Source organism: Dipodomys spectabilis, unplaced genomic scaffold, assembly GCF_019054845.1.
Source record: "Dipodomys spectabilis isolate Male_0828 unplaced genomic scaffold, ASM1905484v1 ptg000019l, whole genome shotgun sequence".
Lineage (NCBI taxonomy): Eukaryota > Metazoa > Chordata > Mammalia > Rodentia > Heteromyidae > Dipodomys > Dipodomys spectabilis.
In genome coordinates, this window is record NW_024870696.1 from 15244968 (window position 1) to 15272344 (window position 27377).

Consider the following 27377-nt stretch of genomic DNA (forward strand, 5'->3'; position numbering starts at 1 on the left):
TCAAGTACGTGATTTGGCTAGGCTAGGTACTCCCCAGCCTTGTGATGTTTGAGTGCTTAAGCCCGATACGTCCATTTTACAAGTGCTAAGGTGAGAGGGATGAAGAGGTTTTATGAGCATGACATGACACCAGAAGGGCCCTAGAGGAAAGAAAAAAGGAAAAACTATGGGAGGTGTAAAGGCGGAACACTGCAAGCATGTCACTTCCAGAAGTCTCTAGTTCCATGTGTGGGAGCACTGGGTGTTGGAACTGCTTTCCTGTTTGAGGGGAAGGACAGGAGGGCTCCATGTGCAGGCACACGGTGAGCAAACACAGCAGCAGTTAGCACACAGCCTGCCCGGTGAGGCAGTTCTGCCCCTGGCCCACCAATCCCCATCAGCGCTATGAGTGACCAGTAAGAAAGGAGGCCAACAGCGTTAGAAAAATACAAAAGTTTAATCTTTACCTATGACATTCAAGCTTCCTTTTTTTTCTTCAAGATAGGCTCCTCCTGCCCTCCAGGCAGGATCACGGTGTGCAGATCACCACACGAGCCTAAGGCCCCTGATCTTTTTTAAAAGGGAGTGAGCTTTACATTTACATGATTTAAGTTTCCTGTGTGCACCTTTCGCTTTAGCCTAAAGTCTTTGCTAATGATCTGCTCATCCACAGTGCAGTTGTTCTGTAGGACGAAGAACTGTAAGGCAGACCTTGGAGCCTATGACCTTGGACTGTACAGCCTTGAGCCATAGAACTTCCCTGTTCTGTATAACCCAACAACCCTCCAGCTTCCTGGCCCACATTTTGGAATGCAGGTATTTAAGGCACCATGTGATTTTATGAACTGCCTCTGCTTCTAATTACGGCCCATCCTTGTCCACACAAGTTGTATGTTAGTTATTGCTGGACATTAATTGGTGCCTTGATAGGTCACAGTTCTGTTAGTAGAGACAGGCACCTTCAGGAAGCCTTGGAGTAGTTGTCAAGGCAGGACGTAATTAATTCTCTGGGAAATCAGTTTACAGCCCTGGGAGGAGAAGAGTTGCACTTCCTTGGGGACATAGATCATCATCTTGGCGATTTCATCCAGAGCTTCTTCTGTGTACGGGAGCCCCTGGCTCACGAAAGCATCACGTACACACAGCCTCACATGACGGTATTCCAGTGGCAGGAAGGGGACAAAGAAGTCCACCAGGTTTTCCTTCACAAGACAGCTGTGCCCAAAGCCACTATCTGAAATCAAACCCAAATTTAGCTAGGTACTAGTGGCCCATGCTCTAATATAACTACTCAGGTCGCTGAGATGTAGGGGGTGGCAGTGCCAACCTAGTTGATAGAGAAAAGCCCACTAGGTTCCATCTCCAACTAACCACTAATAAGCCAGGTAGGGGATATGACTCAAGTGGTAGAGCAGTAACAATAAAGTTGAGCAACTGCAATGCTGAGTTCAAATCCCAGTACCAGCCAAAACAAAAGATCCAAAGTTACCTGGAGTCTGAATCTAGCTGGAATTTTAAGTCATCCCTACCCTAAGGTCTAGCAAGAGCTAATTTCATATACCAACGCCAGGATAGCAGTCTGCAGCAGATGCCAGGAGCCACACCCTTGTGTCTACACGAGGTAAACAATGCCAAGTTATAAAAATGGTTATTACAGTGAACAGGGAGCGGGTACAAGTGCCAGGTGTGTGGCTTGCTTTGTTGGCTGGAAGCAGACTCCCCCTGCATTCTCAGAGTGAGCTTCTGAAGCATCTACAGGCTTCTGCCTATATTTTCAGGGTCACTGCCACCATTCTCTTTAAGAGCATTTACAGGAAAGGAATTAAGACTTTTTTTTCTGGCACATGTGCCACCCTAAATTGAGATTTGAGATGATGATGCGTGTTCTCTGGGGCTCCAATTCCCTGGCCATCTCACAGCACAATCACTGCAGCTGTGTTGGCTCTCACTGAAAGCTGTTTTTCTGTGTGCCAGGGAAGTCATCCTCTTACCTGGGGATTCGGTGATCTCAGCCTGGAGGCTGGGCTTCAGGTGTTCCATGGTAATTTCTTCACGGGACCATCCAGCCAGAAGCAAATTCAAGACTGCCTCATTGATGTTATTGCCCCCAAGGTTGCTGAAAGAGATCAGAGTTGTTTATATTATAGATTTTTCCTTTTTTTTTTCTGTACTGAAGTTTGAGCTCAGGGCTTGGTGTTTCTAGGCAGTTGCTCTACCTCTTGAGCCATGCCACCAGCAATAGATACCTTCCTTTCCATGCTTCCTTCCACCTGAGTTACCTGACCACCAAGAGATGGAGGCTGTGGGGCCTGGGCCTATACTCTGCAGAGAGAGCTGGTCACAACTCAGTGGCCTTCGCCACCCCATCCTGCCTCTGTCACTCCATTTCATGTGTAGGAACCTCCAGCCGGGGGCCTTATAAAGCCCTCAATATCATTTGGTACATGACAGACACATGTGTTTCTTATCAGCTCCCTATGGCCAGCTACCTATATTAATAGTTTTGTGTGACTCATGATGTTAAATTATCCAAATGGCTCTTGGCTAATAAAGATTGCCCACCCCTGCCATATAACACTTGCGAAGTGGGTACCATTGACTCACATCTGTAATTCTAGCTACTAAGGAGGCTGAGAGCTGAGGATCCAAAATCGAAGCTGGCAAGTGCTGATGCAGAAATAGAAGATTTCCTTAGGATACTGCTTCTATACTGTCTACAATGCAGATTGGAAGTGACTGTTAGATGCCAGGAGTACGTATGTCTACTATGGACAGAAGAGGTCTGGGGGAACAAACATGAAAGGTAGGCAGTTACAGGGAGGAGGCCATAGAACCAACCACTGGAGGGTTTTGTGTTGCAGAGTGGGTGTGGTTACCAGTCAGGTTTGTGTCCTGGCTACAGAGGTTGCATTGAACAGGCATGAGGTGGTTGCAGAAAGGTAGTCCCTAAGCGTTTTGCCAACAATGGAGAAGGGATGGGAGGAGAAGAATTCAGGGAAAACACCACTGCAGAGTCTTGTCAACGGATGGGCACAAAACAAAAGGGGCCAAAGAGTGGTGTTTGCACTTTGCTATCCTCAGCAAGGGAAAGATGGAGACGAAAGCTTGGTTTTATGCAGCTTTTGGAGGCAAGTTCTCCCTCTCCCTTTTCCCTTTCTTCTCCTTTCTCTCCCTCTCATCTGATGCACTGAAATGTGGACTAAGTGAGACTGGAGGAGGAAGAGAAGGAAAGAAGACAACCCTAAGAAGCTGAAAGGAGGCACTGGGTGGAGCCAAGAACATTTCCTTTTGTTTCCTCCCCAGCCCTGGAGCAGCAGGTCCCTTCTAGATGGGGTGGAGCGCCTTCTCACTTCATTTTTCTCCTCCTGAACCTATCCAGCCAGGAGGAGGGGTGTAGTAACGGAAGAATGGGAGGGCAAGCAGTAAGCTAAGAAGTGAATCTGATGTGTCATCGGACAGAAGTGAGGTTTAGTGACGCTCCCCTTTAAATATAGGAACAAGGTCTTCACTTAGGGTTCTTGACTTCGATCACAGAATAAGAATTTCTGGACAAGTCACAATGGTAAGAAAACTTGGCAGAGCTTTATTAAGTAAACAAGCAAGGAAACAGACAGACAAAATAGCAGACAAACAGAAGGTCGGGCACGCAAAGTGTGGGTGCTCTCATAGGGACACAAAGACACACACACACCCAGAGAGACACACAGCTCCTTGGGCTGTTGGGTATTTATACACACAGACACCGAGCTCCTTGGGCTGTTGGGTATTTACACACACACACACACACAGCTTCTTGGGCTGTTGGGTATTTACACACACACACAGCTCCTTGGGCTGTTGGGTATTTACACACACACACACACACACACAGAGCTCCTTGGGCTGTTGGGTATTTACACACACACACACAGCTTCTTGGGCTGTTGGGTATTTACACACACACACACAGCTCCTTGGGCTGTTGGGTATTTACACACACACACACACACACACACACACACACACACACACACACACACACACACACACACACAGAGCTCCTTGGGCTGTTGGGTATTTATACCCAAAAGGAATAAAGGCAGGGGGTCTGGCTTTAAGTTATGCACAGCTAGGTGCTTTGGCTTTCACTACACCTGGTGTTTGAGTTTCCAGGTGAGAATGCATCCTGCCATAAAACAGATCCTTATCTTTGAAAGGAGGGGACACCCTGCTATCTGCATTTTGGGGCTTTCTGTCAAGCAGTTGTGAATCTTTGGGTAAGAAATGCATCCCTCAGGAAAGGATGCGCTCAGTTGTTGTTCTTTGAAGCAAAGATAGCATTTCTTTGAAGCAAAGATAGCATTTCTAAGTTTTTAGATAGCATATTTCTGAGTTGCCTACAGCAGGCCTCAGTTTCCATAAGTTATCCTGCTTCATTTCCCCCCAAATGATTTTTGTTCCCTTAATTAAGGGAAGTACATGAAGGAATATCTCCTGTATTTGCTATTAGCTGACCAAACCTCATTTTCCCTAGTCTATCCAGCTTCAATCTTTCCTTTCCTTCCCTCAGCTCTTCCACCCTTGCTACCTTCTGGTGCCTTAAATCACTTCCGCTCCTTTCATCCTGTGGGCAAGGCTCCCTGTTTGCATCCCCAGTTGGATGGAAGCGGCTGGTGCTGGCATCTTTCCCTATGAAGCAGGTAAGTCAGAGACTCCTTCCTGAGTCCTCACAGCTTTCAGAAATTACCAGCTGGAGGAGCCTTAGGAAAATGGGGGCAGTGCTTGTCCCTAACTCAGCAAGACACTCTTCCCCACCCCCCAGATGAAGCTGCTTAAGCCGCTCACCTGCTTTCTCTCCCCTCCGGTGCTGGAAGGCCTGCCAGAAAGCTCCCTACAGCACAGGATTGCAGCAGCAGCCGAGACAAAACTGGCTACATTTGCCTTCTCCACAAGAAGTGGAGCAGGAGCCTCCACTGCAGAGGCTCCACTGACAGCAGGCTTCCAGGGGTGCAGAAGAGCAGTGGAGCCACAAACAGTCCGAGGGACACTATTCAAGTGTCTTCTCATCTCTATCCAGAAACCCAGCAGACCCTAACTAAGCTTCTGAATGGGAAGCTGGAATTCTTTTCAGCACTATAACCCCAATACCCAGCTTGCTGCTCAGTACACAGCTCGTCCGCAGCTTTTCAGGTGGGTATCTCTGAACATTTGCCTACATGTCTCACCTGGTTTCTGAATTTTCCCTCCTGTTTGTCCCGTGCTGATATCTTTTCCCCTGCCATGTTTTACCCACAAGACAGCACCTTATCTGGGTGCCCTGTCTTCTCTGCTCCTCCTCCATCCTCAGTGCTGCTGCTCTGGCACCAACGTACCTTCCCATCTCCCGGGGGCAGTTCCTTGCTACCATGTGACTCACGAGCACATATTGCCCACTTGGAGCACTTTAGTTCCCTTCCACATCCTTCCCAGCTACCAGCCACCATCTGAAGTGGCCAAAGGACCAGAAATAAACTCACCACCACCTGCTCAGTCTTTCCTAAAAAACAGAAATAGATGAACTGGTTGATGTCTTTGCATTCTACTTTTCTCATCTGGGAGAAGGGGTTGACTTTTTTGCTTTTTGGTCTCACTGGGTAGCCCAGGCTGGCCCTGAGCCCAGGATCCTCTGCCGTTACCTTCCCAAATGCTGGGGTTATAGGCATGTGCCATCACATGCCCACAGTTTCATCATTGGTAAAATGAGAGAAGTGGACCAATCTAAGGGGTTTCCCAAGCAGTCGACAGATATGCACGGCTCATTTTTTACATGCTGAGCTACAGAGCCTGGGAATATTACTCTGAATTCTTCACATTTTCTCAGCCCTTTCTATCCGGATAGAAGCAGGCATTAGTAGCCCTCTCTTGCAGCTTCAGTAAGAGAATAGCTCCACCCTCCAGGCTTGCCCTGTGACCCCAGGGCCTTTCATACTTGTACAAATGCTCAGTAGTAATCAGCATCGATGATGACCAGATACTGGACACCCAGACACCAGACACCTCAGTTCTTCAGACACAGATGAGGGATAAGCTGGGGCAGCCCAGCACACACAAGGCTTCCTGTATCAGCTGCCAGGGCTGTACCAGTCCCAACAGTAACTTCCCTGCCCCAACACCAATCAGACCGTTCAGATTGGAGAACTCCAGGAACTGATCTAAAACAACCTTGAGAACCTGGTGGAACCCAGTCTCCAACAAGAAGAACCTGAAGAACAAGAACCTAGACGAGAAGCAAAGGGTGGCGCCAGAACTGAGCAGAGTTCTCTACAAGTTCCAGCTGGACCAGTGTATCAGGTGTAACTATTCTGCTGACTCCCAGTGACAACTGATCAGCTACATTCTCCATCCTTGGTACTTTCCCTCCCTGCCACCGAATCCACAGGCAGATTAAGGAGGCCTTTCGGTGGGCCACCAATTAAGCTTGCTTTTTGCCAAATCCCAGTGCCATCATTTTGGCTTGTCTACATGCATGGCGGGCAGTGAGCCCTGCCTGGTATCCTCTCTAACTTACTATTGAAAGCAACACCTGCATGTCTCATTTCAAATAGAAGGTTCTGGGTATTTCTCAGAACCATACTGCAAATCCTGCTGTAGTGTATGATTTGGGCTACCCAGAAGTTCAAATTTCAACAACCTTCACTGTAAAGAAGATGAAGCAAGTCCACAGCCTGAAATCTGAAACACATCGTCTTCCCCGCCCATCTCTAGAGCCTCTGAGAACCTTCGGGGGTTAGAGGCACTTCGGGGCACGTGAGGCCACAGGGCAGGATGGGAGCCCTGGTGGTCATGGAGCCACACAGTCTGCTAGAGACTGTGGAAGCCCAGCTCGCGTAATCCCACTGAGCAGGTCCAAGCCAGAGTCACAGGACCCCAGGACCCCATCTTAACTCAAGTGGCCCTCTGAGTCCTTTTCATACCTTTCCTCGCTGGAGGGCAGGAGTGACATCTGGCAGGTGCTGAAGGTAAGCCAGCAGGTCAGCTTTTCAAGCCCAGATTACTCCCAAGGCAGTGGGCTGTGTGACAGCACGGCCCCGTCAGGTCACTGGGAGAAAGTGTGGGATTGTCCAGGGGATGTAGGGTTTCCCCATCGGGTCAACAACCAAAGGCAAGTGTTTGCCTAAAACAGGGTCAGTGCATCACACTAGGAAAACAGCCCAGCCACGGGTTTGCTAAACAGGTCAGTGCCCCTGTTGGTGGCACAAGTGGGGGAAAGACTGGTTGTATCAGGGCCAGGGCGCTGGCCTGAGTGGGGATACGGGAGGTGCCACAAGAGGTGCTTATGCGCAGAAGTGGAAGAACCCGACAAATACAGAAGGTCCCGGCTCCAGACTGCCCATCCCCCAGGATGGACTGGCTCTGCAGCAGTGGTTCAGGGCCATGCCAGCCCCTCTTCCACAGAAAGGCTCAAGGAGAAGCCTTAGGGCATGACTCCATCGCTCCACACATCCCTCCACCTAACAGCCACGTCCATCCTATCATGCACTATAAGATGGAAAACAGTATAGAACCTGGGGAATGGAACTGACCTGACTCTGGGCTGAGTCATGCAGAAGATCCCTCTTTCCTCATAAACTTTCCTCATCTCTCACCCATCTCATACTTCAGTCTCAGTGGGAATCTCCCAAGCCTGATTTACACACAGGAAGAATATTGACACGTGGAACAGCACCAGCATGGTTTCAACCTTTCATCCTGTCTTCAGGGTCTACAGCTACCTCTCCACTCTCCAGACCTGGAACAAAATCACTGCCACCTACCCCACCTTACCAGGAAAACCAGAAATCCCCCTTCACGACAGCCAGGGAGGAAGTAACTGGTTTTTTACTTCTATTGCGGCATTCAAATAGAGCCTCCATAAATACAGAGTTGGGCCAGGTGCAGATGGCTCATTTCCTATAATCCTAGCTACTCAGGAGGCTAATGCTGAGGACTGCAGTTTGACACCAGCCTGGGCAAGAAAGGCAGCTGCTGTGGCTCAAATGGTAGAACACTAGCTTTGTGTACAAAAAGCTCAGGGACAGCACCCTGGCCCTAAGTTTGAGTCCCAGACTAGCACACAAACACCCCACTACCACCACCACAATCACACACAAAACTGGACAGAGACATACGTTTGCTTCCTGCAAAGCCATTTTAAGGGCCTGATAAACGAAAGCATAGCTATGCACTGTAGTGGTTAAATTCTGTACCCAAATGTCCCAATACACACTCTAAGAGCTCTGAGGTTTGGGGAGAGTACTGGAGTTTGAGCTCAGGGCCTTGTGCTTGCCTGGCAGTACTCTACCATCAGACAGGCAGGGGCTCAGCTTTTGCCCTCGCTTGCAATCCCACCGCAGCTCCCAGCTAGCTGGGATTACAGGTGCATTGCCACATTGGGCCCACACTGTTTGAAGCCAGGGATTTCTCCAGAGCAGAGAAGAAAACAACCTTCCAAATCTGGAGGGAGAACTGGCCATGTCAGATTTCTTGGGAACTATGTTGTCCTCTGCCCAAGCCTGCCTTGGGAATTTTCACAGCTGGTCTGTACTTGACTTGCAACTAACAGCAGACTTAGAAGATGGAAAGATGGCCTTCACAGGGGCTTGCGCTGTGGGAGCAGTGAATCCACCAACTTTGGTGGCCCAAGCCCCTCTGAAGTATGGGGATAAGTGGGCCGAGAGTCCCACTCTAGCCTGTAAGCAGTGAGGCTTCCATTCCCTCGGTGAGTTTTAGTCTTGAGCAGGAGATTAGAGCTCAAGACCTCATCTTGTCAAGTATGACTTCCCCTTCTCCAGGGCTGAAGCTGCTCCCCGACCTCACCTGAGAAAGAGAAAGATGGCCTTTGGAGGCTCAGCCTGGGGGCCCTCGGTGACCCGGCGCTGTAAGTGTGGTTCAAGGACCTCCAGCAGCCCAGGATGCAGCTTCTCGGCTTCGTCGAAGATGAACAGGCTCTGGTAGCAGCTCCGCTGCATCCCTTGGATCTGGTTCTGCAGCTGCTCCTGCACAGCATAATGGACAGCCGCTGGTTCTCACTGATGTCGCCCCGCACGGTGGGTCACCTGGGGCTGAGCTCCGCCCCCAAATCTATCCAATCAAGCCTTTAGGTGGGCTCATTGCTAACAAGCTTCCCAGGTGACTCTCGTGCATCTAGGGTGGGCAGCCTCGGTTGAGTAGAGGGTAAGAGCCTGGAAGTTAAGAGTGAGAAGCCCTCCCACCCTTGGGAGCAGGCCCAGCTCCAGCCCACTGTATCCTCTCCAGGATTAGGTCCTATGCTGGAAGTAAAGGCCAGCTCACTCTCCTCCAAAACCAGGAGTCAGTCTCTGCTATAGGAATGAAGTCGGAGGGAAAATGGCAAGGGCCAGAGGCAGCCACAGTCCCTGAGTGGGAGGAGACCTCAAATTGTGGACCAACAGAGGAACTTCCTGTCCATCGTCTAATAAGCCACTCTGGAAGTTACAGGGGAGAGAGGAGAGAAGAGGAGAGATGAAAGGGGGAGGGGGGAGAAAGAGAGAGAGAGAGAGCCCAAATAGAGTGCTTGTCCACCATTCTAGAGGCTCTGGCCTCCATCCCCATATTAAAACAAAAACAAATGAAGAGAGCAAGGGAAGGGGTGATATCATCCCAAAAGAAACGTACCAACTTGGGCTGGGAAGGTGGCTCAGTGGTAGAGCGCTTGCCTTGCATGCCTGAGGCCCTGGGTTTTATTCCTCAGCATCACATAAGCAAAAAGAAAAAAGCCGAAAGTGGCGCTGTGGCTCAAGTGGTAGAGCGCTAGCCTTGAGCTGAAGAGCTGAGGGCCAGCGCCCAGGCCCAGAGTTCAGGCCCCACGACCGAATCAAAAAAAAAAGAAATGTACCAACTTATGTAACCCCTCTGTCCATCATCTTTATAATAACAAAGAAATAGCAAAAGCAAGCCATGAAAATTTCTAACAAAATGACGAAAGGAAAGTTGTTTGTTTTTTTGTTGTTTTTTTGCTGGTCTTGTGGCTTGAACTCAGGGCTTGGGCATTGTCTCTGAGCTTTTTTGCTCAAGTTTAGCACTCTGCCACTTGAGCCACAGCTCCAGTTCTGGCTATTTGGGTGACCAATTAGAGATAGGAGTCTCATGGACTTTATTGCCTGGGTTGGCTTTGAACCACGATTCTCAGCTCCCTGCCTCCTGAGTAGCTAGGATTATAGGTGTGAGCCACTGCAGCCAGTGCAGGAGTGAAGTCCTTACTTTGTTCTATTCCACAATTTTGTGACCATCGCATTACTCATGGTCTCGTACTTTTTCCACTAAAGGATATCATTAGATTCACAGTTCTACTTGTGGCTTTTTGCTGGTTAATTGGCGACAAAAGTCTCTTGGACTTTTCTGATGGGCTGGCTTGGAACCTTGATCCTCAGATCTCAGCTTCCTGAGTAGCTAGGCATGAGCCACGGGCACCAGTTTATCTCACTAATTCTGTAACTTTATGGAAGCTGTCTGGCCTCTGGTGTGGCTGTTGTGGAGCAGCTCAAAGGGGTTGCTGCGAGCATTGGTTCTTTCTGGGCTGCTCAGGGTCTCCTCTGTATGCAGTGAGTCTCCTTTACAGCTTCTCCCACAACAGCCTCCTCTCCCCATGGCCTCTCCAGAGCCCACCCCTCGCAAGCATAGGCTGGCATCAGGGTTTCCCTGTTGGCCCCAGCTCCAGCTGGTCTTTTCCCGGCAGTGCCCAGCCTCACCTTGTACAGGTGCACATACTTGGAGTGTGGAAAGTGGAAGGTGGCAATAAACATCTTGACACAATGGCTCCTCAGCCCGTCCCGATACAGGTTCTCTGCCAGCATCCTTGCCATGAAGTTCTTGCCTGTGCCAGACCAGCCATGGAACGACAGAACCAGCGCCTTGTCTGGTTGGGGCATCTCTAAGTAGCTCCTGACTGCTCTCAGCACCAGCTCTCTGGCCAAATGCTGGCCATGCAGTCGCACTGTCAGGTCGGATTCCAAGCCTACGGGCAGAAAGAGGCTCATGAGAGGCAGACAGCTTGTTCCCGTCATCCCCACCCATCGCTGAGTGGAATCAGTTACTCTTCATCCCGTGTAGCTTCAGGACAAAAAGCTAGAAGACACACCTCCTGAAAGCAAGGAAGAGAGTTATTTTCTGAACTTTGTGAAATCAAGATTGAACTCAGGGTAAGAGCAAATGACTCATTCGAAAGACACCCCAGAATGGGTGACAGGGACCAGTGTGGAGTGGATCTTGCTCACATTCTGAGATGCTTCCATTCCGTAGTTTCAAGTCTCCTTAAATATGTCAATAACTGACCAAAAAAACAAAAACCAAAAGCAACAAAAAGTCAAGAAGCCAGGATTTCATCCTATTTCAATTTGGTACAGGTATGGTGAACCCATACCAGGCTGCCTTCCTGAAATCCAGGTTATAGGATTTGGAAGCCAGGAGGTTGTGCTGCTGACTGAGGTGTGGCAATTACTATTCGGAGTCCCAGATCAATCCATTTGGTATACTGTGCCAACCCAGAGGGGATGGTATGAAACTGCAAGCATCACAGTTCCCAACCCCAGTGCCACAGAAGGGAAAATGAATAGAGCTGCCTTCCCCCAAACTCAGAATCATGTGTGTCATATTTCATTTCCACAACAATTCTGTAAGGCAGACAGGAAAGGACTTCCTAAAGTTTGTCTTCTGGAAAGAGATGAGCTGGGAGTTTCATGGAGTTGCCTATGGTTTCCCAGACACCACAATTCTGATATCCAGTCCCTGGTGCAATAGTTAGGTTAAGGGGAAGAAGGTAACTTGCTGACTGTGTACTTGGGGTCTTATTCTCAACCAGCAGAAATCCCAGATCACACTTCCTGATCTGTGTGTAGGCCAAGATTCTGTCCTGTGTCAGACCCTGTCCTTATACTTAGTGACACTGGCACTTTTTCTAATTAAGAGACCTAATATCTATGTGGACGTCATTTATAGAATGACAAGAGAACTCTGAGCAAGAAATAACTCCTGGACAAACAGTAAAGAGTCACAAAGGACTTAGGGGTATTTATCAGCCAAAGTTCTGGGCTAAATACCACTCTCTGGGAGTTCAAATAATCATCAGCAATATGCAGGTAAAGCCACCTGAGGGAGGTGGATTAGTCATGACTTGAGAGAGGGGCAATTTGTAAATTATGTAATGGTTAGTATGAATTAGTTTATTGAAAAAAAAAATCTTTGTGCTGGATATAATCAAGAGACTGAGATCAGGAGGATGGAGGTTGGAAGCTAGCCTAGGCAAAAAAGTTTGAGAGATCACATCTCCACTAACAAAATGCTGAGACTGATGGTACAGATTTGTCACCCTAAATGCCATTCAGCCCAAGCAGGAGGAGGATAGTCTAGGCTAGCCTGGGCAGAAAGCAAGATCCTATTTGAAAAACAACAAAAGGCCCGGCTAATGGCTCAAGTGGTAGAGTACCCATCTAGCAAGTCAAATGCCCTGAGTTCAAACTCCAGAAATGTTATTTTTTTTTTTTTTAAAAAAAAAGAGGGCTGGGAAGGTGGCTCAGTGGTAGAGCGCTTGCCTTGCATGTCTGAGGCCCTGGGTTCAATTCCTCAGCACCACATAAGCAAAAAGAAAAAAGCCGGAAGTGGTGCTGTGGCTCAAGTGGTAGAGCTCTAGCCTTGAGCTGAAGAGCTGAGGGACAGCGCCCAGGCCCAGAGTTCAGGCCCACGACCGGACCCAAAATAAAAAAGAAAAGAATCTCTTATTTTTCTCAGCATAAAGCCACCGAGGTATCCTCACTGAACCACGAAATGCACTTTACATGCTGGAGACATTTGTTGGCTATCAGTCTGAATGGGATACTTTACTCTTTTTTTTTTTTTTTTGAGGCAGGAAGCTGCCATCTATCTGAACCTGAGCATTAGACTTACACTATTCCTGCCTGAGCCTCCCAAGAGCTAGAATTATAAAGGTGTACCACCACATTCCACTAGAAACTAGGAGCATTAAAAAAAAAAAATCAACCCTCAATTTTTGATCAGTTCTCTTAATACTGCCAACCATCCTTCAGAAGTTTCTATTCCCATTTATAGAGACAGGTACTCTGGGCTTGGTTCTCGAAAGTTCATGTAGATTTGTTGGATTATGACTTCATCCTTGTAAAATCTTCAGCACAGGGACTGGAAGATTGTAGGGATTCAATGGATTGTTGTTCTGCTTCCTCAGACCTGCTGCCAGGGCTGGCAGGAGGGTGTGGTAAGTAAGGAGTGGGAGATGAGCAGAAAAAACTTCCAGTGTAGTCAGGATGGACAATGACAATCGGGGGTCTGAGCTTGTCCTACATTTGGCAGTGTCCCTTCCTCAAAAGCTGTCTTAGCTGGGTGTGACATGATCATGGTATTTTCATGGACTCCAACAAGCTCTGAACCCTTAAACTAAAGGTGAATGGGTCTCCTGCACTGTTAAAAATAAGTAAATCAAGATACTAGGTTTCTGTGCTGTGATGTGAGTATCTTAGTTTTGTTTCCAACAACAGGATGGAGGGTTTGCGTGTAGCTCTGTAGCTGGGATTCCATCCTCAACCTAAAAAACAGTCTCCACTTAGGATGGAAGTGCTTTGAGCTCAGTTCCTACACAAGAGAATGCAAAAACCCATTAATGGCACCATTAAAATTAGTGTTACAGCCAGGCACTGGTGGCTCATGCCTGTAAACCTAGCTTACTCAGGAGGCTGAGATTTGAGGACCGTGGTTCAAAGCCAGCCTGGGTTGAAAACTCACTATGAAACTTTCATCTCCAATTAACCACCAGGAAACTGGAAGTAGCACTGTGGCTCAAAGTGGTACAGAGTGCTAGTTTCGAACAAAAGAGCTCAGGGACAGCACCCAGGCCCTGAGTTCAAGCTCCAAGATGAACAAAAGTTGGTGTTTTTCCTATTGTTGGAAGTCCTATCAGCTTAGTATCTTGCCCTAAGGTCCTCAAATATCTATAGACTTCAGTTGACCTTTCCAGTTCCTGCTTGGAGGGGAGGTTATTAGCTAGATGAGAGAAGATTCTTGCACCCCCTACAGCCGCCCTCTCTCCCCACAGGCCCTGGTGGCCATGCCAGTCTAACCTGAAAAGTTGTTGGAGATCCTGCAATCTCTTTGGCCCTCACAGCAGTCCTGGAAGCTGCAGAACCACGCGGTCAGCGTGTCCAGGGACCACTGGCCCCACTGGGGAAGGTTCCAGCCTGCAAAAGGAAGAGCTGTGAGATGGAGAGGCGACTCTTCCACCCATGAGGTGGATGTAACAAACCACTGCACGTAAGTTTTCAGGGACAGCGCTAGAATCAAAAGGGGCTGAAAAGCATCCAGCGCGGCCTCCATCGGCAGCAAAACAGCCGAGGGTGTTGGGGGGCGGGCGCCAGCTGTGTCTACGCGGGACTTTCCTCCAAGCCACCAAGCAGGCGGGAGAGGCCACGCGGCAGGTGATCCCGGACTGGGCAGGGGCAGGAGTGTGTCTGGGGAGGCGCAGGGCGCACGTGGAAGTGGGGACGGGGCTTCCCGGTCCGCAGAGGCTGCGCAGCCCAGGCTGCATGCCTGCTGATGGGCGTCTGCCCCGCCGAGCCCCCAACTCCTTCGGGCCCCGTGCAGCTGAAAAGCCAGCCTCCTACCCGGGGGGTGCAAGGTCGCCTCGTCGTCGTCCTCGCAGTGATCAGGCCACACCTGGCAGCTGAAGACGGTCCAGTACCGCCTGGAGAGGGCACCGGCCGCCCTCAGCTGCTCCTTCAGCCGCTGGATGCCAGGCCAGGACCACGCCGGGCCGGGCTCGTCTGCGCGATCCCACGGCCCCTCGGCGCCGCGGTGCCCAGGCGCCCCGGGGAGCAGCAGCAGCGGCAGCAAGAGGTGGAGGCAGAGCCAGAGCGGGCGCCGCGGGAGCGGGACGCCGAACATGGCTGGTCGGCCGGCCGGCTCTCCACCCCTCGCTGCTGGGGACTGACGGGGAGGTCCGAGATTAGGGATTGGTGTTGCCACGACGACCGGCGGCCGGCCGGGTGGGGCTAGTGAGGCACAACTTGCAAACTCGCTTCCTTGTGACCGGCTTCGGGAACTGAAACCTGGCCTGGTGTCCGGGACGCAGGCAGCCCGGGGCCAGTTTCAGGCCTTGCCCACAGACCTCCAGGACGCGATCTATTCTGGGGGTGATTGTGGTCACAAAGGTGACATCAGGTCTTAGGACCTGCAGCTATGGTAGCCCTCTTGAGAACAAGTATTTGTACTGTTTCCCCTTGCAGGCCAACTTCCTCCCAGCCCAATAAAGGAAGCTGGTGAAAGCATCTTAGCCAACAGCAGCTGGCTGCAGGAGTCAGCTGAGTGGAGAAGCCTCGAGAAGCTCCGAGCACTAGAGAGCCTGTATGGCCATGTGGCTCTGGCTCTTCTGCAGAGAACCATGAAACCAGCAAAATGAAAACCAGGTTTACACTGATGCGATCCGCCTACAGGAAGGGATGATCTCCAGTGTGGAAGTATTGGGGTTTTGGAAACCCCCTGAATCACAAGGAAATCACACCATCTCTTGTCAACAATTATAGTGCATGAAAATGCAGATTTCAATTGCTTGGGACTCCAAAGAGCCACTACTTTTTCTTCAGCTTTCTTCCTAACTGGGGACACAGAAGGAGGCAGATTTCAGGAGACCTTGGAGCATCCTGCCCTAGCTGGAAATGTGGCTAGTCCTGGTTAGTGGCTTTGAAGTGGGCTGTCCAGAGGTGAGGTGAATCCGGCCTCACAGAAGGGGTGGGTAAATACGTTTATCTGTGTCTTTGATCACATTCTATTCAGGGTTGTTCCACCTGCTGTAGGCCACCAAATTTGTCCCTCCTTTCAAACAGCCAGGGAAACCAGATTGGCACCTTTGTTAGTACAGCAAGAGATTTAGGTTGAAAAGTAGTGCATGTGTTTATATTGTGTCTTACACCACCAGTGCTATCAAAACAGAACCTAAGCTTTCTGTGGAGCCATAAATAGGGCATCAGTGCAGCCAAAACTTGTGGAATCTTTCACAGGTAGTTATCCTTGAATACACCAGAAGCTTGGCTTCTTGGGAGGTGGTGGAAACCTCTAAGAGCTGGGGTCTACTGGGAGGATTTTGGGGATTGCAGGAACCCAGTCTCTTCCTCCTTATTTTCCCTCTGATTGTGGTAAGCACTTTTGTTCCATCATGAGCCACATCCCCCCACACTGAGAGAATATACACAATGGACTATAAGCAACTTTCAAAGATGTAAACAGCCTCGAACACTGTAAATCCCAATTAACCACTTCCTTTATAAATTAACTATCAAATTTTGGTATAGTGACAGGAAGCTAGCACACTATTAGTACTTATTTGAAATCTGAAAACATTAAAGGGTCCTGCCATTGTATAGCGTCAGGTATTGCCTACCTGCTGTATGCCTGCACTTCCTCAAACTTAAGTTCCTTCAGCTGGGCATTATTCATACTATAATCCCAGCTACTCAGGTTGAGATCTGAGGATCAAGAGTCAAAGCCAGTCCAGGCAGACAAATCTAACAGACCCTAATTTTCAGTTAGCCAGGAAAGTGGGCCCTGAAGGCATGTCTCAAATGGTAGAGTGCCAGCTGTGAGCAAAAAATCTAAGTGAGAGCCCAAGGCCTGCAGTTCAGCCCCCAGTACTGGCACATTCATGCATGCACACAAAAACCCCTTCCTAGTGATACTATGAAGATTAATTCAGTAAATGCTTCATCTCAGTAACTGATTTTCATATGTCTTTATTTATATACAGTGTATTTAAAAGAATATTGAATGGCTTTAGTCCTGGTATGAATTTATGTTGATAAAAATTACTAATAGCTAATAGCAGTTGAGAGGTCTTGCTTAGCTTACCACATGCTGGCCACCTAGCCCCTAAAAAAGATGAAGATGAAAGGAAAAAAAAAGGCACTCAGAAGTTTATATATAAAAAAAACCTTGTGGAAAAAATTATCTCAATTTATAGGTAGTACTAATTTCTGAGATCTTTGGTTTAGATTTAGCAAGTCAATTCCAAAACATTCCTTTTCTTAAAGACATTGTTTTCACCAGAATAAGCCTCACACAGGAACCAAAAAAATCCATACACGAACGTTAAGTCTCAAGTACTTCAATAAATCCCTCACACTTCATTCTCAGGGACTGGAGCTACTAGCTGAAAAATTGCAGGATTAAGAGCACATGGATGATGGAGACATCTAGAGGCGACTGTGGAAACCTCCGGCATGAGCGCTAGTCACCACTGCCAAGGTATGGGAAACGTCCAGATGTCTCTCAATGGACAAACGGATCAAGGAAATGTGAGATATGAATTTTATATCTATAGATTCATCTATTGAGCATCTCTAAATTTGTATCTTACATATATATTGTGGGGAAATCTGTGGGGAACACAGGTAGCAAAGATGGCCCTGAGAGGAAGTTGAGTGGGCAGAGCCGGATTTGTTTAGGTTCAGTGTGTAAACAACTCATGGAAGCTTAGGTGCATGATAAGGCCTTTACAGTGATTGGTTGGCTCCATTTCCTCCCCTCCCACGCAGTCTTTTGCTTTAAAAAGGGGATGCTCCTTGTTAATAAACGAGTTCCTGCTTGGTTTGACTCCCAGCTGCATCTGATTGTCTCCTGGTCTAAGGGAGGCTGGGGAAGGGGGGGAGGGGGGCGCTTCACACTTAACCTTTCCTCGGACCCGGTCCATCCAAAGATGGACCAAGACCCAACATACATATGAATCATACTCCTCTAATATTTGACCACTTGCAAAGAAATTGATGGACCTGGAAAAATTTATGTTAGGAGAAATCAGGCCTAGAGAGTCAAGGGCTGCACGTTTTCATGTTTTCTCTCATGTAGAAGGTGGATCTAATTTATGGATTTTTTTTGGGGGGGGGGCAGTCCTGGGGCTTGAACTCAGGGCCTGAGCATTGTCCCTGAGCTTCTTTTGTTCAAGACTAGCACTTTACCACTTAAGCCACAGTGCCACTTCAGGCCTTTTGTTTATGTGGTACCAAGGAATCAAACCCAGGGCTTCATGCATGCTAGGTAAGCACTCTACTACTAAGCCACATCCCCAGCCAGATAGAGGTGTTAAGCAAATGTACATCATAAATGCATTAACCAAAGTAAGGTATATGCAGTGGATATGCAAAGTATATGGCAATGGTTTACCTGCTTAGAAAAACTCAGTCCAACTAAACGAATACCCGGAAGTTAGTACTCAAGATGTGCTGTGGTGAGGACTTGGGGGGCTCCGTGGGGGGTTAGAAAGATGAAGAGGGGTGCAACTGCAGTTATAATAATATACAGTGCATATCCTATGAGACTAGGGCAGGTAGAGCTGGGAAGGATGAGTAAGAGTGTTTAAAGGGTGTTAGGTATAAACTGACATACATTCTGAATGGTAACCCCTTTGTACAACTACGTAAAAACAAAACAACAAAGCTAAAAAATATGAGCTTCCTAAGAGCTGTAAGCAGAGTATTCTTCTTGCCTGTATAGTACAATCTGCTGACAAGTTGTTTAAGATTCATTTATTCTTTACTGCTAAAATGTACAAGGCTGGCTGGGTGCTGCTGCTGGCTCAAGTCTGTAATCCTAGCTACTCAGGAGGTTGAGATTTGAGGATTGCAGTTTGAAGCCAGCCTGAACAGAGTAAGTGGCGCTGTGGCTCGAAGTGGTAGAGTGCTAGCCTTGAGCAAAAGAGCTCAGGGACAGTGCCCAGGCCCTGAGTTCAAGCCTCACAACTGACAAAAACAAAACAAAAAACCTACAACATTGGAGTTAACTACTAAATATACGAGAAGCCTTGAAGAGTGATCCTAGGGAAAATGCTGGTGCAGCATGGACCTTCTGAAGACCAGTGAGAAGATTCAACTTCTTACCCCTTGGATACTGTGAAGCAATCCCTGTGGAAGGTTAAGTGGAGAGGCAAAAGAGGCAAGCTGTCCTTTATGAAACAGACAGGAAACGCATATAGGAAACAAGGAGAAATCCTGACTAGGAGAAAAAAAAAAGGTTAATATTAAAAGATGATACACAGAGTATGTATTAAAATCTTTATTTTCTTTTTTTCTGAATTGAAACCCATAGAACACAACAATTTGGGTGCACGTCTGATGTTTGGCATCCTACCAAGTATAACCTCTACTTGTGCAGCAGCGACAAGGAAATCCTTGGCAGACCAAATGAGCGTAGTGACTCCTACACCTCCCTTTAGGCAAATAAATTAGCTCCCCAGTATGTTATCTCCACTTTCCCAATGTCGTCCTTGTGAGGAACACCTCAGTTCCTGAAACCAGTGTGACGGTCCCTACTCACCACCCAGACCGGAGCAATGAAAGGGCATGAAGTCAGCCTGCCCCACAGAACAGGTTCACCATGTGCGCAGCCACAGCAGGATCAGCAGAGCCGCTCAGCAGGTGTTTGCTGAGCAAATGACCCTCATGTCACTCACAGACTAAGATAAATTTAATGTAGATCAGTATTTCCTTGTGTCAAAATAAATACACTTTCCTTTGCTAGAATACATAGATAGCCATATTAATTCATCCACCTTTGCCCACACTCAAGAATGACCACTCACAAGGCCGTTTGCCGACAGAGGCTCTTTTACCATCTTGGACTGGGGTCAGAGGACACAGAGAAGGCATTCTGAAGGACACAGGGCATGGGAAGGGAAAGCCAACATTTTTTTTAAAGAAAAGATGGATTTCTTTGGATGACTGCACCTTCAGGTCACATTGAGAAAGTGCCATGTGTAAGATTCAACTTTCCCCAAATAGTATATAAAAAATGTTCCTAAATTCCTTCATTTTCTTCTGAAAATTTGACATATTAACCCTGAGTGCAAACAGGGAGAAATGCCTTAAATATATATGGAACAATATTCTGAACGAATTAAGAGCAGAAAAATTACTTATACTCCTGTCCCAAAACCACAGTGCAGCCTCATTTTTAAGAATAGTTTTAGAACGAAACCTTACATCCTTGGGTTCCCAATTCAAACTTCAAAATACACGTTTTTAAGAGTGTGAAGAGGGCAGAATACACTAACTGGTTCTCATTTTCCTAATTTTATATTAAAATGTATCCATATTCAGTTGGCATATCCAATTTAGAATTGACCAAAATCTCTCCAATGACTTGATTACACTATCCCAAGCTCCCAATAAATAAGTAAACCAAAAGAGGTTGCTGTCACAAAACTTCAAAAGAAGATAGCTACTTTTTTCAAAGTAAACTTAGTGTTTATGAATTTTAAGGCCACTAGCTTTTATGGTTGGTTTTCTTCAAGGTTCACCCAGGTAGACGTTTCCAGCATAATCCAGTCTTAACTAGAACACAATTCTCTCAGTGTCATGTCACACCATTCTTAGCTGTGGGTCTGAGCATCTTTTAATATCCTGGGTGTGAAAATAGGGAAAAGAATAAGATGACACTTTTTTTGTAACTTCTTTGAAGAAAAGACAAGATGTTTTTTCTTTTTTTGGGTGGGGGTCCGGTCATGGGGCCTGAACTCTGGGCCTGGGCGCTGTCCCTCAGCTCTTCAGCTCAAGGCTAGTGCTCTACCTCTTGAGCTACAGCGCCACTTCCAGCTTTTTTCTTTTTGCTTATGTGGTGCTGAGGAATCGAACCCAGGGCCTCATGCATGCAAGGCAAGCACTCTACCACTGGGCCACCTTCCCAGCCCCAAGATGTTTTTTCAAAGCAGCTTTCCATCCTATGTTTTTCCTCAGCAGAATCTTCTGCTTCCACATTAGGAAAGAAGTTCCCAGTTTGAGAATGGTGGTTCTTTGTGTGGTATACTAAAGGCAACATGTCTGAAAAGACACTAAACCATAATTTCGTTCGATCAGAAGTTACTTAGAGCAGAGCTGACTAATGTTCTGCTGTCTCCTACCAATGGCTCCCTACAGCTCTGGGGTGAGCACTGACTAAGGTATTCTCTAGCTGAACTGAGAATTAGTCTGGACACCCACAGAAAGCAAGTAGCCTTAAAACTGCAATCAATGTCTCCTTTGGTTAACACTGTGTTTTGTGCTAGTATTTTTTTAAATTCAATATCCCCTTAAAAGAAAGAAACAGCTCATTCTTACATCCACCTCAAAGTGCATACAGATCATATGAAAGTTTTATGATTTCATTCTGTTTTAAAGTAGTTACAGTGTACTTAGTTTCGGTGAGAGAAAACTTGGGGCATAGATGCAAATGGTGTTTTTCAAAGTATATAGCTGCCTAAAACTGCTAAGCAATGGTAGGCATTAGTGTCCTCAACCACACTGCTTAGATTACAAGTCTCTGCCTGACAGAAGTGCAGGATCAGAACAAACCCGGACTAGTTGGGCGAGAAAGAGCTCTGAGGGCACTGGAGAGTGGGCAATGCAGGCCTGGCCCTTGGCCCTATAATTTACTGTAGCTGCTTACATGTCAAAACCACCTTGGCAGAACCCAAAGCTAAACCTGTGGTTTAGCAACCTAAAGTTGAGAGTACTATGAGGAGAATATTACTACCTCATGAGCTCAGAACTCAACATGAGACTCAACGATGAATGTAGGATCTGGAATAAATCAAAATCTGGATGCTCCTTCTGGTAACTTCTTTAATTTCAAGACTCAGAAGGCCTGAAATCTTTTATTCTAATCTTCAAACAGCCTAACTCACAAGCTGAGCTACCATCAAGCAGGGGGTGTATTATCTGCTGTATAGCACAGTTGCCTTTTCTCACATGGCAAAAGCAGGACTGCAGATCTGCTGGGCACAGCACCTTTCATGCCCAAATGTCCAAAAGCAGTGGGGGGGAATATACTTCAGAAGAGAAATGAGGATGGCAGAGACTGCCATAATTCCTGACCTTTACTCAAGGTGTTATCAAAAGTTTGCTTTGTTAATTAGAATTTGCCTACTTTAGGCAAAAAGGTGGAAAAGAAAAAAGCTCCATAAAAGGAATCGTGCTTGAGTTGTAAGAGTATTTTCTACAGAAACAATATTTTGGTTAATCTGGACACGACTGTAGCTCTGCAGCTTTTACTTACCCACGAAGTACATAGAACTGAAATAGAGGGGAACTTGTTTTCAATCGATGATTCTGATTCTACTAGATGAGTCTCTTTCCTTCCCTTCCCTGAGTTAGTCGAAACTATAATACCCAATTGTTTAAAAGCCTGAACATGTTCCTCTTTGTCTTTCCTTCCAATTCTATCTTAAAAATGGATCTCTTCAACAGTGTGCTATTTTGGCTCAACATAATGAAGGTTTAATTTGCTGCCATGCTGAAGGAGGCAGTAAGCCTTCCAATTTGACTAGCCCTGGGACAAAAAAGACAAGAGTCTGTGAAATAGTTCTACAAAATCCACAGGTGTGGAGAACGTCTGCAAAGTTTACCTCAAAACACACACTCTGAAGCCAGTGCCAGCATTTACCGATCCAAATGCCACACCTGTTTGTCCTTTGGCATGGGATTCATAAAGACTGACCACTGTTAGAAAGGGCAAGTGCTAAGAAATTCAGCTGATTCTGCAGAAACAGCTCATGCTCTAATGGTCATGGTCTTTGCTTTAAGCCTTACCTACTACAGAAAACCCCAGAAACCCCCAACGCTACCCTGTCCTTTACCAACAGAACTTGCCACTGGCCACCACCTGCAAGCCGTCTCATGCCATTTGGAGTTGATTGTGCTGTTTTTCTATCTTCGTAAAAATAAGTTTCACTTATTTTGTGTTGAAAATCACAAGTGCGAGAGAGGCATCCTATCTTCTACCAGCACAGTGTCCATCCCAAACTGGTCAGTGCACTGCTTTATGGTGGCCAGGACATTCAGGAGCCGCTGGTCTACTGCATCCAGGTGAAAATCAGACAGCACGGGGGAGATGGGGTCATGGGCCAGGGCAGCTTTTAAGGCAGACTTTAGCACTCCATTCTTAAGGTAGTTCAGTCTGTTCCAGGTAGAAACCCGAATGCTGAAAGAAAAAGATTTAGACAAGTTACATAAAAACTATCAAATTGAGTTTAAAGCCCACATGGCAGACAAAAGTTTTAAAAAATTACATAAAATATTTAAACTAGAAAAACCATTTGTTTCAGAATGACCTCTGCATGAGAAAGCCACATTATCAGGTTTTGGTTTGATTTATGGGTAGCTATACCTACATACACATACACACACACACACACACACACACACACATATGCTCAATAAAGGAAGGACAGGAACTAAGGAACGACACTGGTTAAGATGCTTGTTACCCATAAGCTAACATGTTGAAACTCCTCTGTATATCAAGTAAAAAATTAAAAAAACAAGCCCAAAATGTGAACTAATCTTAATGTCCAACAATTGGAATAGTCAAACAAATCATAGCTCATCCATTCAGAGAAATCATGCAGCCATTAAAAAAAGTTTTGAAAATTTAGTATGGCATGATGTTAGAGGAAACCAATCTTTCACTTTAAATTTGTGAGATAACAAAACGTGTGTGTAAAGACACGACATGATTAGAATGAAGCACATTACAATGTTAACAGGCATCACCCTTGGATGTAAATGGGGAACTTAATTTCCTCCCTCCTTCGTGTTTCTAAGTCTATATTCCTACCACAATAGGGATTTATTTATTTATTCATTGTGCCAGTCTGGGGGCTTGAATTCAGGGCTTGGTCTCCATCCCTGAGCTTTTTTACTCAAGGTTGGAGGCTTACCACTTGAGCCACAGTTCCACTTCTAGCTTTCTGTTGGTAACTGAAGAGTCTTACAGTCTTTTCTGCTCATACTGGCTTTGAACTGCAATCCTCAAATCTCAGTCTCTTTAGTAACTAGGGTTACAGGCATGGGCCACCAGTAGTGCCTAGCTTTATTTGTTTTTATTATCTTCAAAGGACATGCCATTTAACAAAGTACTTTGAGTATAATGCATCTTGATAAATGTCACCCCTTTTCACATTCTAACCTATTCCTCCCAATGCACCCCCTTCCCTTGCTTTTCTTAATTTTGTAGGCTATACATTGAATTCTTGACTGTAGCTCTCCCAATTTCTCCTACAAAAAAAGTTCTTAATCTCCGTATGGATGAAGAGATTACTAAATAGGCAGGAATGTCTGATTGCAAATGGAAGCCTATTGTGCAATGACTTAGGTAGACCGAAGCTTGCATAAAGCACAAAAATGATGGACGTGCAGATTTTTTTGAGGGGGGGGGGGGGGTTGGTCATGGGGCTTGACCTTTGGGCCTGGGTGCTGTCCCTCAGCTCTTCAGCTCAAGGCCAGTACTCTGCCACTTGAGCCACAGCACCACTTCCAGTTTTCTGGTGGTTAATTGGAGATAAAGAGTCTCAAGGACTTTCCTTGCCCTGGCTGGCTTTGACCCACAATCTTCAGATCTCAGCCTCCTAAGTAACCAGATTTCTTATTCTAAATAATTCTATAAAGCACAAAGTGTCAGAATTTCCCCCATGTGGACTCACATCCAAATTCACCGTTCAATATATCGTCTCCCAAAGTGGATGAAATCCTGTAAGTATCTTTCTTCTTTAAGTTTTCTCAGTAGAGGGATACCGCAGGAAGAAGGGGGCTCTCTGGATGCTTCTGGCTGAAATAGTGGGTTGGTGATACAGAAGGAGGTCATCTAAATTTCCAGAAGATAATCTTGAAGCCTCAGCTAGGACTGGTGATAACTTTTCAGAGGCTCTCCTGACAGAGGATCCAGAGCCTTGCAGGCTACCCGCCCACCCTAGTTCAATCAGCAAGCCCCCAAAGTGCCGTAATGGTGCCCAGAAGATTCCTACTGAATAAATAACCTCTTCCTCTCCAGACTGCGGCCTGCCTACACTCCACCTGGACTCCAGAGGGTTGTTGCAGCTTGCCTACCTTCCAGAAGTCAGCCTTTCCCTGCTAGTTAGTGAGCTGACTGTCCCTTTTCCATGGAGGCCCAAATTGTTGCCTTTTCTATGTCTTTCCTTCCTAGGCTGTGTTCCTTCATCCCGTCTTTGTTATGCTCACTGCTGCATTAAAGTTTAATAATTTCTAAATATTAAATACCCCCAGCTTAACAGACGTCTTTCTATTTCCTGGTTAAAGCACACTGGTATTATCAACTCAACATACATCTTCTTTCAATTCTTGATTATATGTACTGTTACTTCCCAGCATCAATAAATATAATTAAGGATTACTTGAGTAAATTCTTTGTTTTTTTTGGAAGTACTAATGACTGAACTTAGAACTTCTAATTTACTAGGCAAGTGTTCTACCAGTTCAGCCATGTGTGGGTAGCCCATAAATGTTACTTTTGGCACAGTTTTGTTGCTATTAAAACAAAAGGTTGGGCGCTGGTGGCTCACGGCTGTAATCCTAGCTACTCAGGAGGCTGAGATCTGAGGATTGCACTTCAAAGCCAGCCCAGGTAAGAAAGTCTGAGACTTTTCTCTCCAATTCAACACCAGAAAACTGGAAGTAGTGCTGTGGCTCAAAGTGGTAGAGTACTATCCTTGAGCCGAGGAGCTGAGGAACAGGGTCCAGGCCCCATGACTGACAAGGAAAAAAAAAAAAAAAAAGGTTCAGCTTAGCTCAGTGGGACAGCACTTACCCAGCATGTGCGAGACCGTGAATGAGGTTGATCCCTACACTGCAAAATTAAAAATTAAAAAAAAAGAAAGGGAGAAAGGGAGGAAGGCATTTTTAAAAAAAAAAGAGAAAGCAAAGCAGACCAGGTCCTAGGAAAGGCCAGCAGTCTCACTTGCCATGTGAATGCTTCAAAACTTCATCTTCTATATACTTAACAGGTGAACAGCAATGATTCTTGATGTACATACTTTTTTTGTTGTTACTGTTTTGTGGGGCTTGAACTCTGGGCCTGAGCCCTGTCCCTGAGCATTTACAGATCAAGGCTAGCACCCTACCACTTGAGCCACAGTGCACTTCCAGTTTTCTTTTTTTTGTCGGTCGTGGGGCTTGAACTATGGGCCTGGGCGCTGTCCCTCAGTTCTTCAGCTCAAGGCGAGCGCTCTACCACTTGAGCTACAGCGCCACTTCCGGTTTTCTGGTGGTTTATTGGAGATGGGAGTCTCACGGTCTCTCCTGCCCGGGGTAGCTTTGAACCTCGATCCTCAGATCTCAGCCTCCTGAGTAGCTAGGATTACAGGCGTGAGCCACCAGCGCCCAGCCACTTCCAGTTTTCTGAGTGGTATATTGGAGATAAGAGTCTCTCCCAAAGGAGGAGGCTGCAATGCTTGGTAAAAAATGTACACATTATCCTGCCCATGTAATTGTAACCCCTCTGTACAGTATGTTCACAAATAAAATTAAATTAAAAAAAAAAAAGAGTCTCTTGGACTTTCCTGCTTGGGCTGGCTTTGAACCGTGATCCTTAGATCTCAGTCTCCTGAGTAGCTAGGATTACAGGCACCTGGCTCATACTTAACTTTTTGTTTTCTACAGAATTTTCTCTTATTTTCACAATCCACTATTTTTTGTATACCTTCCATATATCATTTCATGTCATCTTTGTCTACAATTAAAGAAACTGGTAGGTATAGTTTTTCTTTTACTTTTTTAAAATTTAATTTTATTATAAAGGTGATATACACAGGGGCTACGGTTATATAAGTAAGGTAAAGAGTACATTTCTTGTTAAACATTGTTACCCTCTCCCTCATTTTTCTCCTGCTTCTCCCCCACCCCATGCTGTACAGTTCATTTCCAACACAGTGTCTTGTGAGTATCGCTGTTGCATTGGTTCACCCTTTGTCCTTTGTCTCACCATTTTATTACTCCCCTTTCCCTTCCCAAATCAGAAAAACACATATATAAGACACAGGGTACCAGAATCCAAAAGTGACAACAGGGGATACACCAAAGAAAAAAAAAAGAAAATTAAAAATATATTGAAGGGTGAATTTGGATGAGAGGCAGTAAGATTGAGGTAGTCCACATGGGGAAACTCTTCTGCTCTGTGCATTTATAGACTAATTTAGAGTAAGAAATCTGCATGTCCATCCTCTTTGAGCTTTATGCACATTAAAAACAACATTAAACATTAAAAACAGCAACAACAACAACAAAAACTCATTTCCACATCTCTGAGTTCATTTCGATTAGCATCATTTGATATGGTCAGATGTACGTAGCTACTGAGCTACTGTGATCCTCTGCGAGGACACATACGAATGTTTCTAGTTCAAGGACATATAGCAGGTAACTGGCAGATCTAGGATTCCAACAGCCGCCTTTCTGCCAAGGGGAAGGAAAGCCTTTGCCTTTGTTCAGGAAGAGCTGCCATCTTCTGGCTAACACTGAACACTTCCTGGCAGTCAGATGCATTTTTCTACATACTTTTCTCACTCTTAGATTCAGGAATGGGAGGATCTCAGTTCTAGAACTGTCTATAGATAGAAACCAAAGAATACATTC

At 46.3% G+C, this 27377-nt stretch overlaps 2 protein-coding genes and 1 long non-coding RNA gene across 5 annotated transcripts in view; 1 reads left to right on the forward strand and 2 right to left on the reverse strand.

Moving 5' to 3' along the window:
• Positions 1-414: 414 nt before the first annotated feature.
• Positions 415-14901, reverse strand: Tor3a (torsin family 3 member A). The gene is made up of 6 exons (XM_042674303.1): positions 14598-14901; positions 14058-14174; positions 10683-10948; positions 8794-8972; positions 1971-2095; positions 415-1213 (listed from the first exon to the last, which is right to left on the reverse strand). The coding sequence occupies exons 1-6, from the start codon at positions 14875-14877 to the stop codon at positions 963-965; spliced, it is 1218 nt and encodes a 405-aa protein (XP_042530237.1). The 5' UTR covers positions 14878-14901; the 3' UTR covers positions 415-962.
• Positions 14171-17405, forward strand: LOC122103713. Its single transcript, XR_006146824.1, has 3 exons — positions 14171-14247; positions 15219-15720; positions 17119-17405. It is a non-coding gene; the product is annotated as an uncharacterized LOC122103713 (long non-coding RNA).
• A 3265-nt stretch (positions 17406-20670) lies between these two features.
• Positions 20671-27377, reverse strand: part of Fam20b (FAM20B glycosaminoglycan xylosylkinase) — a 43556-nt gene continuing 36849 nt past the window's right edge. For all 3 annotated transcript variants that reach the window (XM_042674300.1, XM_042674302.1, XM_042674301.1), the window contains one exon: positions 20671-22932. In XM_042674300.1, coding sequence (XP_042530234.1) covers positions 22701-22932 — 232 coding nt within the window. In that variant the 3' untranslated portion in view covers positions 20671-22700. The remainder of the gene's footprint in view (positions 22933-27377) is intronic.

Excerpts from the sequence above, each read along its gene's own strand:
- Tor3a (XM_042674303.1), bottom strand. The coding sequence starts at position 14,877 with ATGTTCGGCGTCCCGCTCCCGCGGCGCCCGCTCTGGCTCTGCCTCCAC. Across the intron at positions 8,973-10,682 it reads AGTATGTGCACCTGTACAAG|GAGCAGCTGCAGAACCAGAT; the intron begins GTGAGGCTGGGC and ends TATGCTGTGCAG. Across the intron at positions 2,096-8,793 it reads GCCATCTTTCTCTTTCTCAG|CAACCTTGGGGGCAATAACA; the intron begins GTGAGGTCGGGG and ends GATCTCTTTCAG.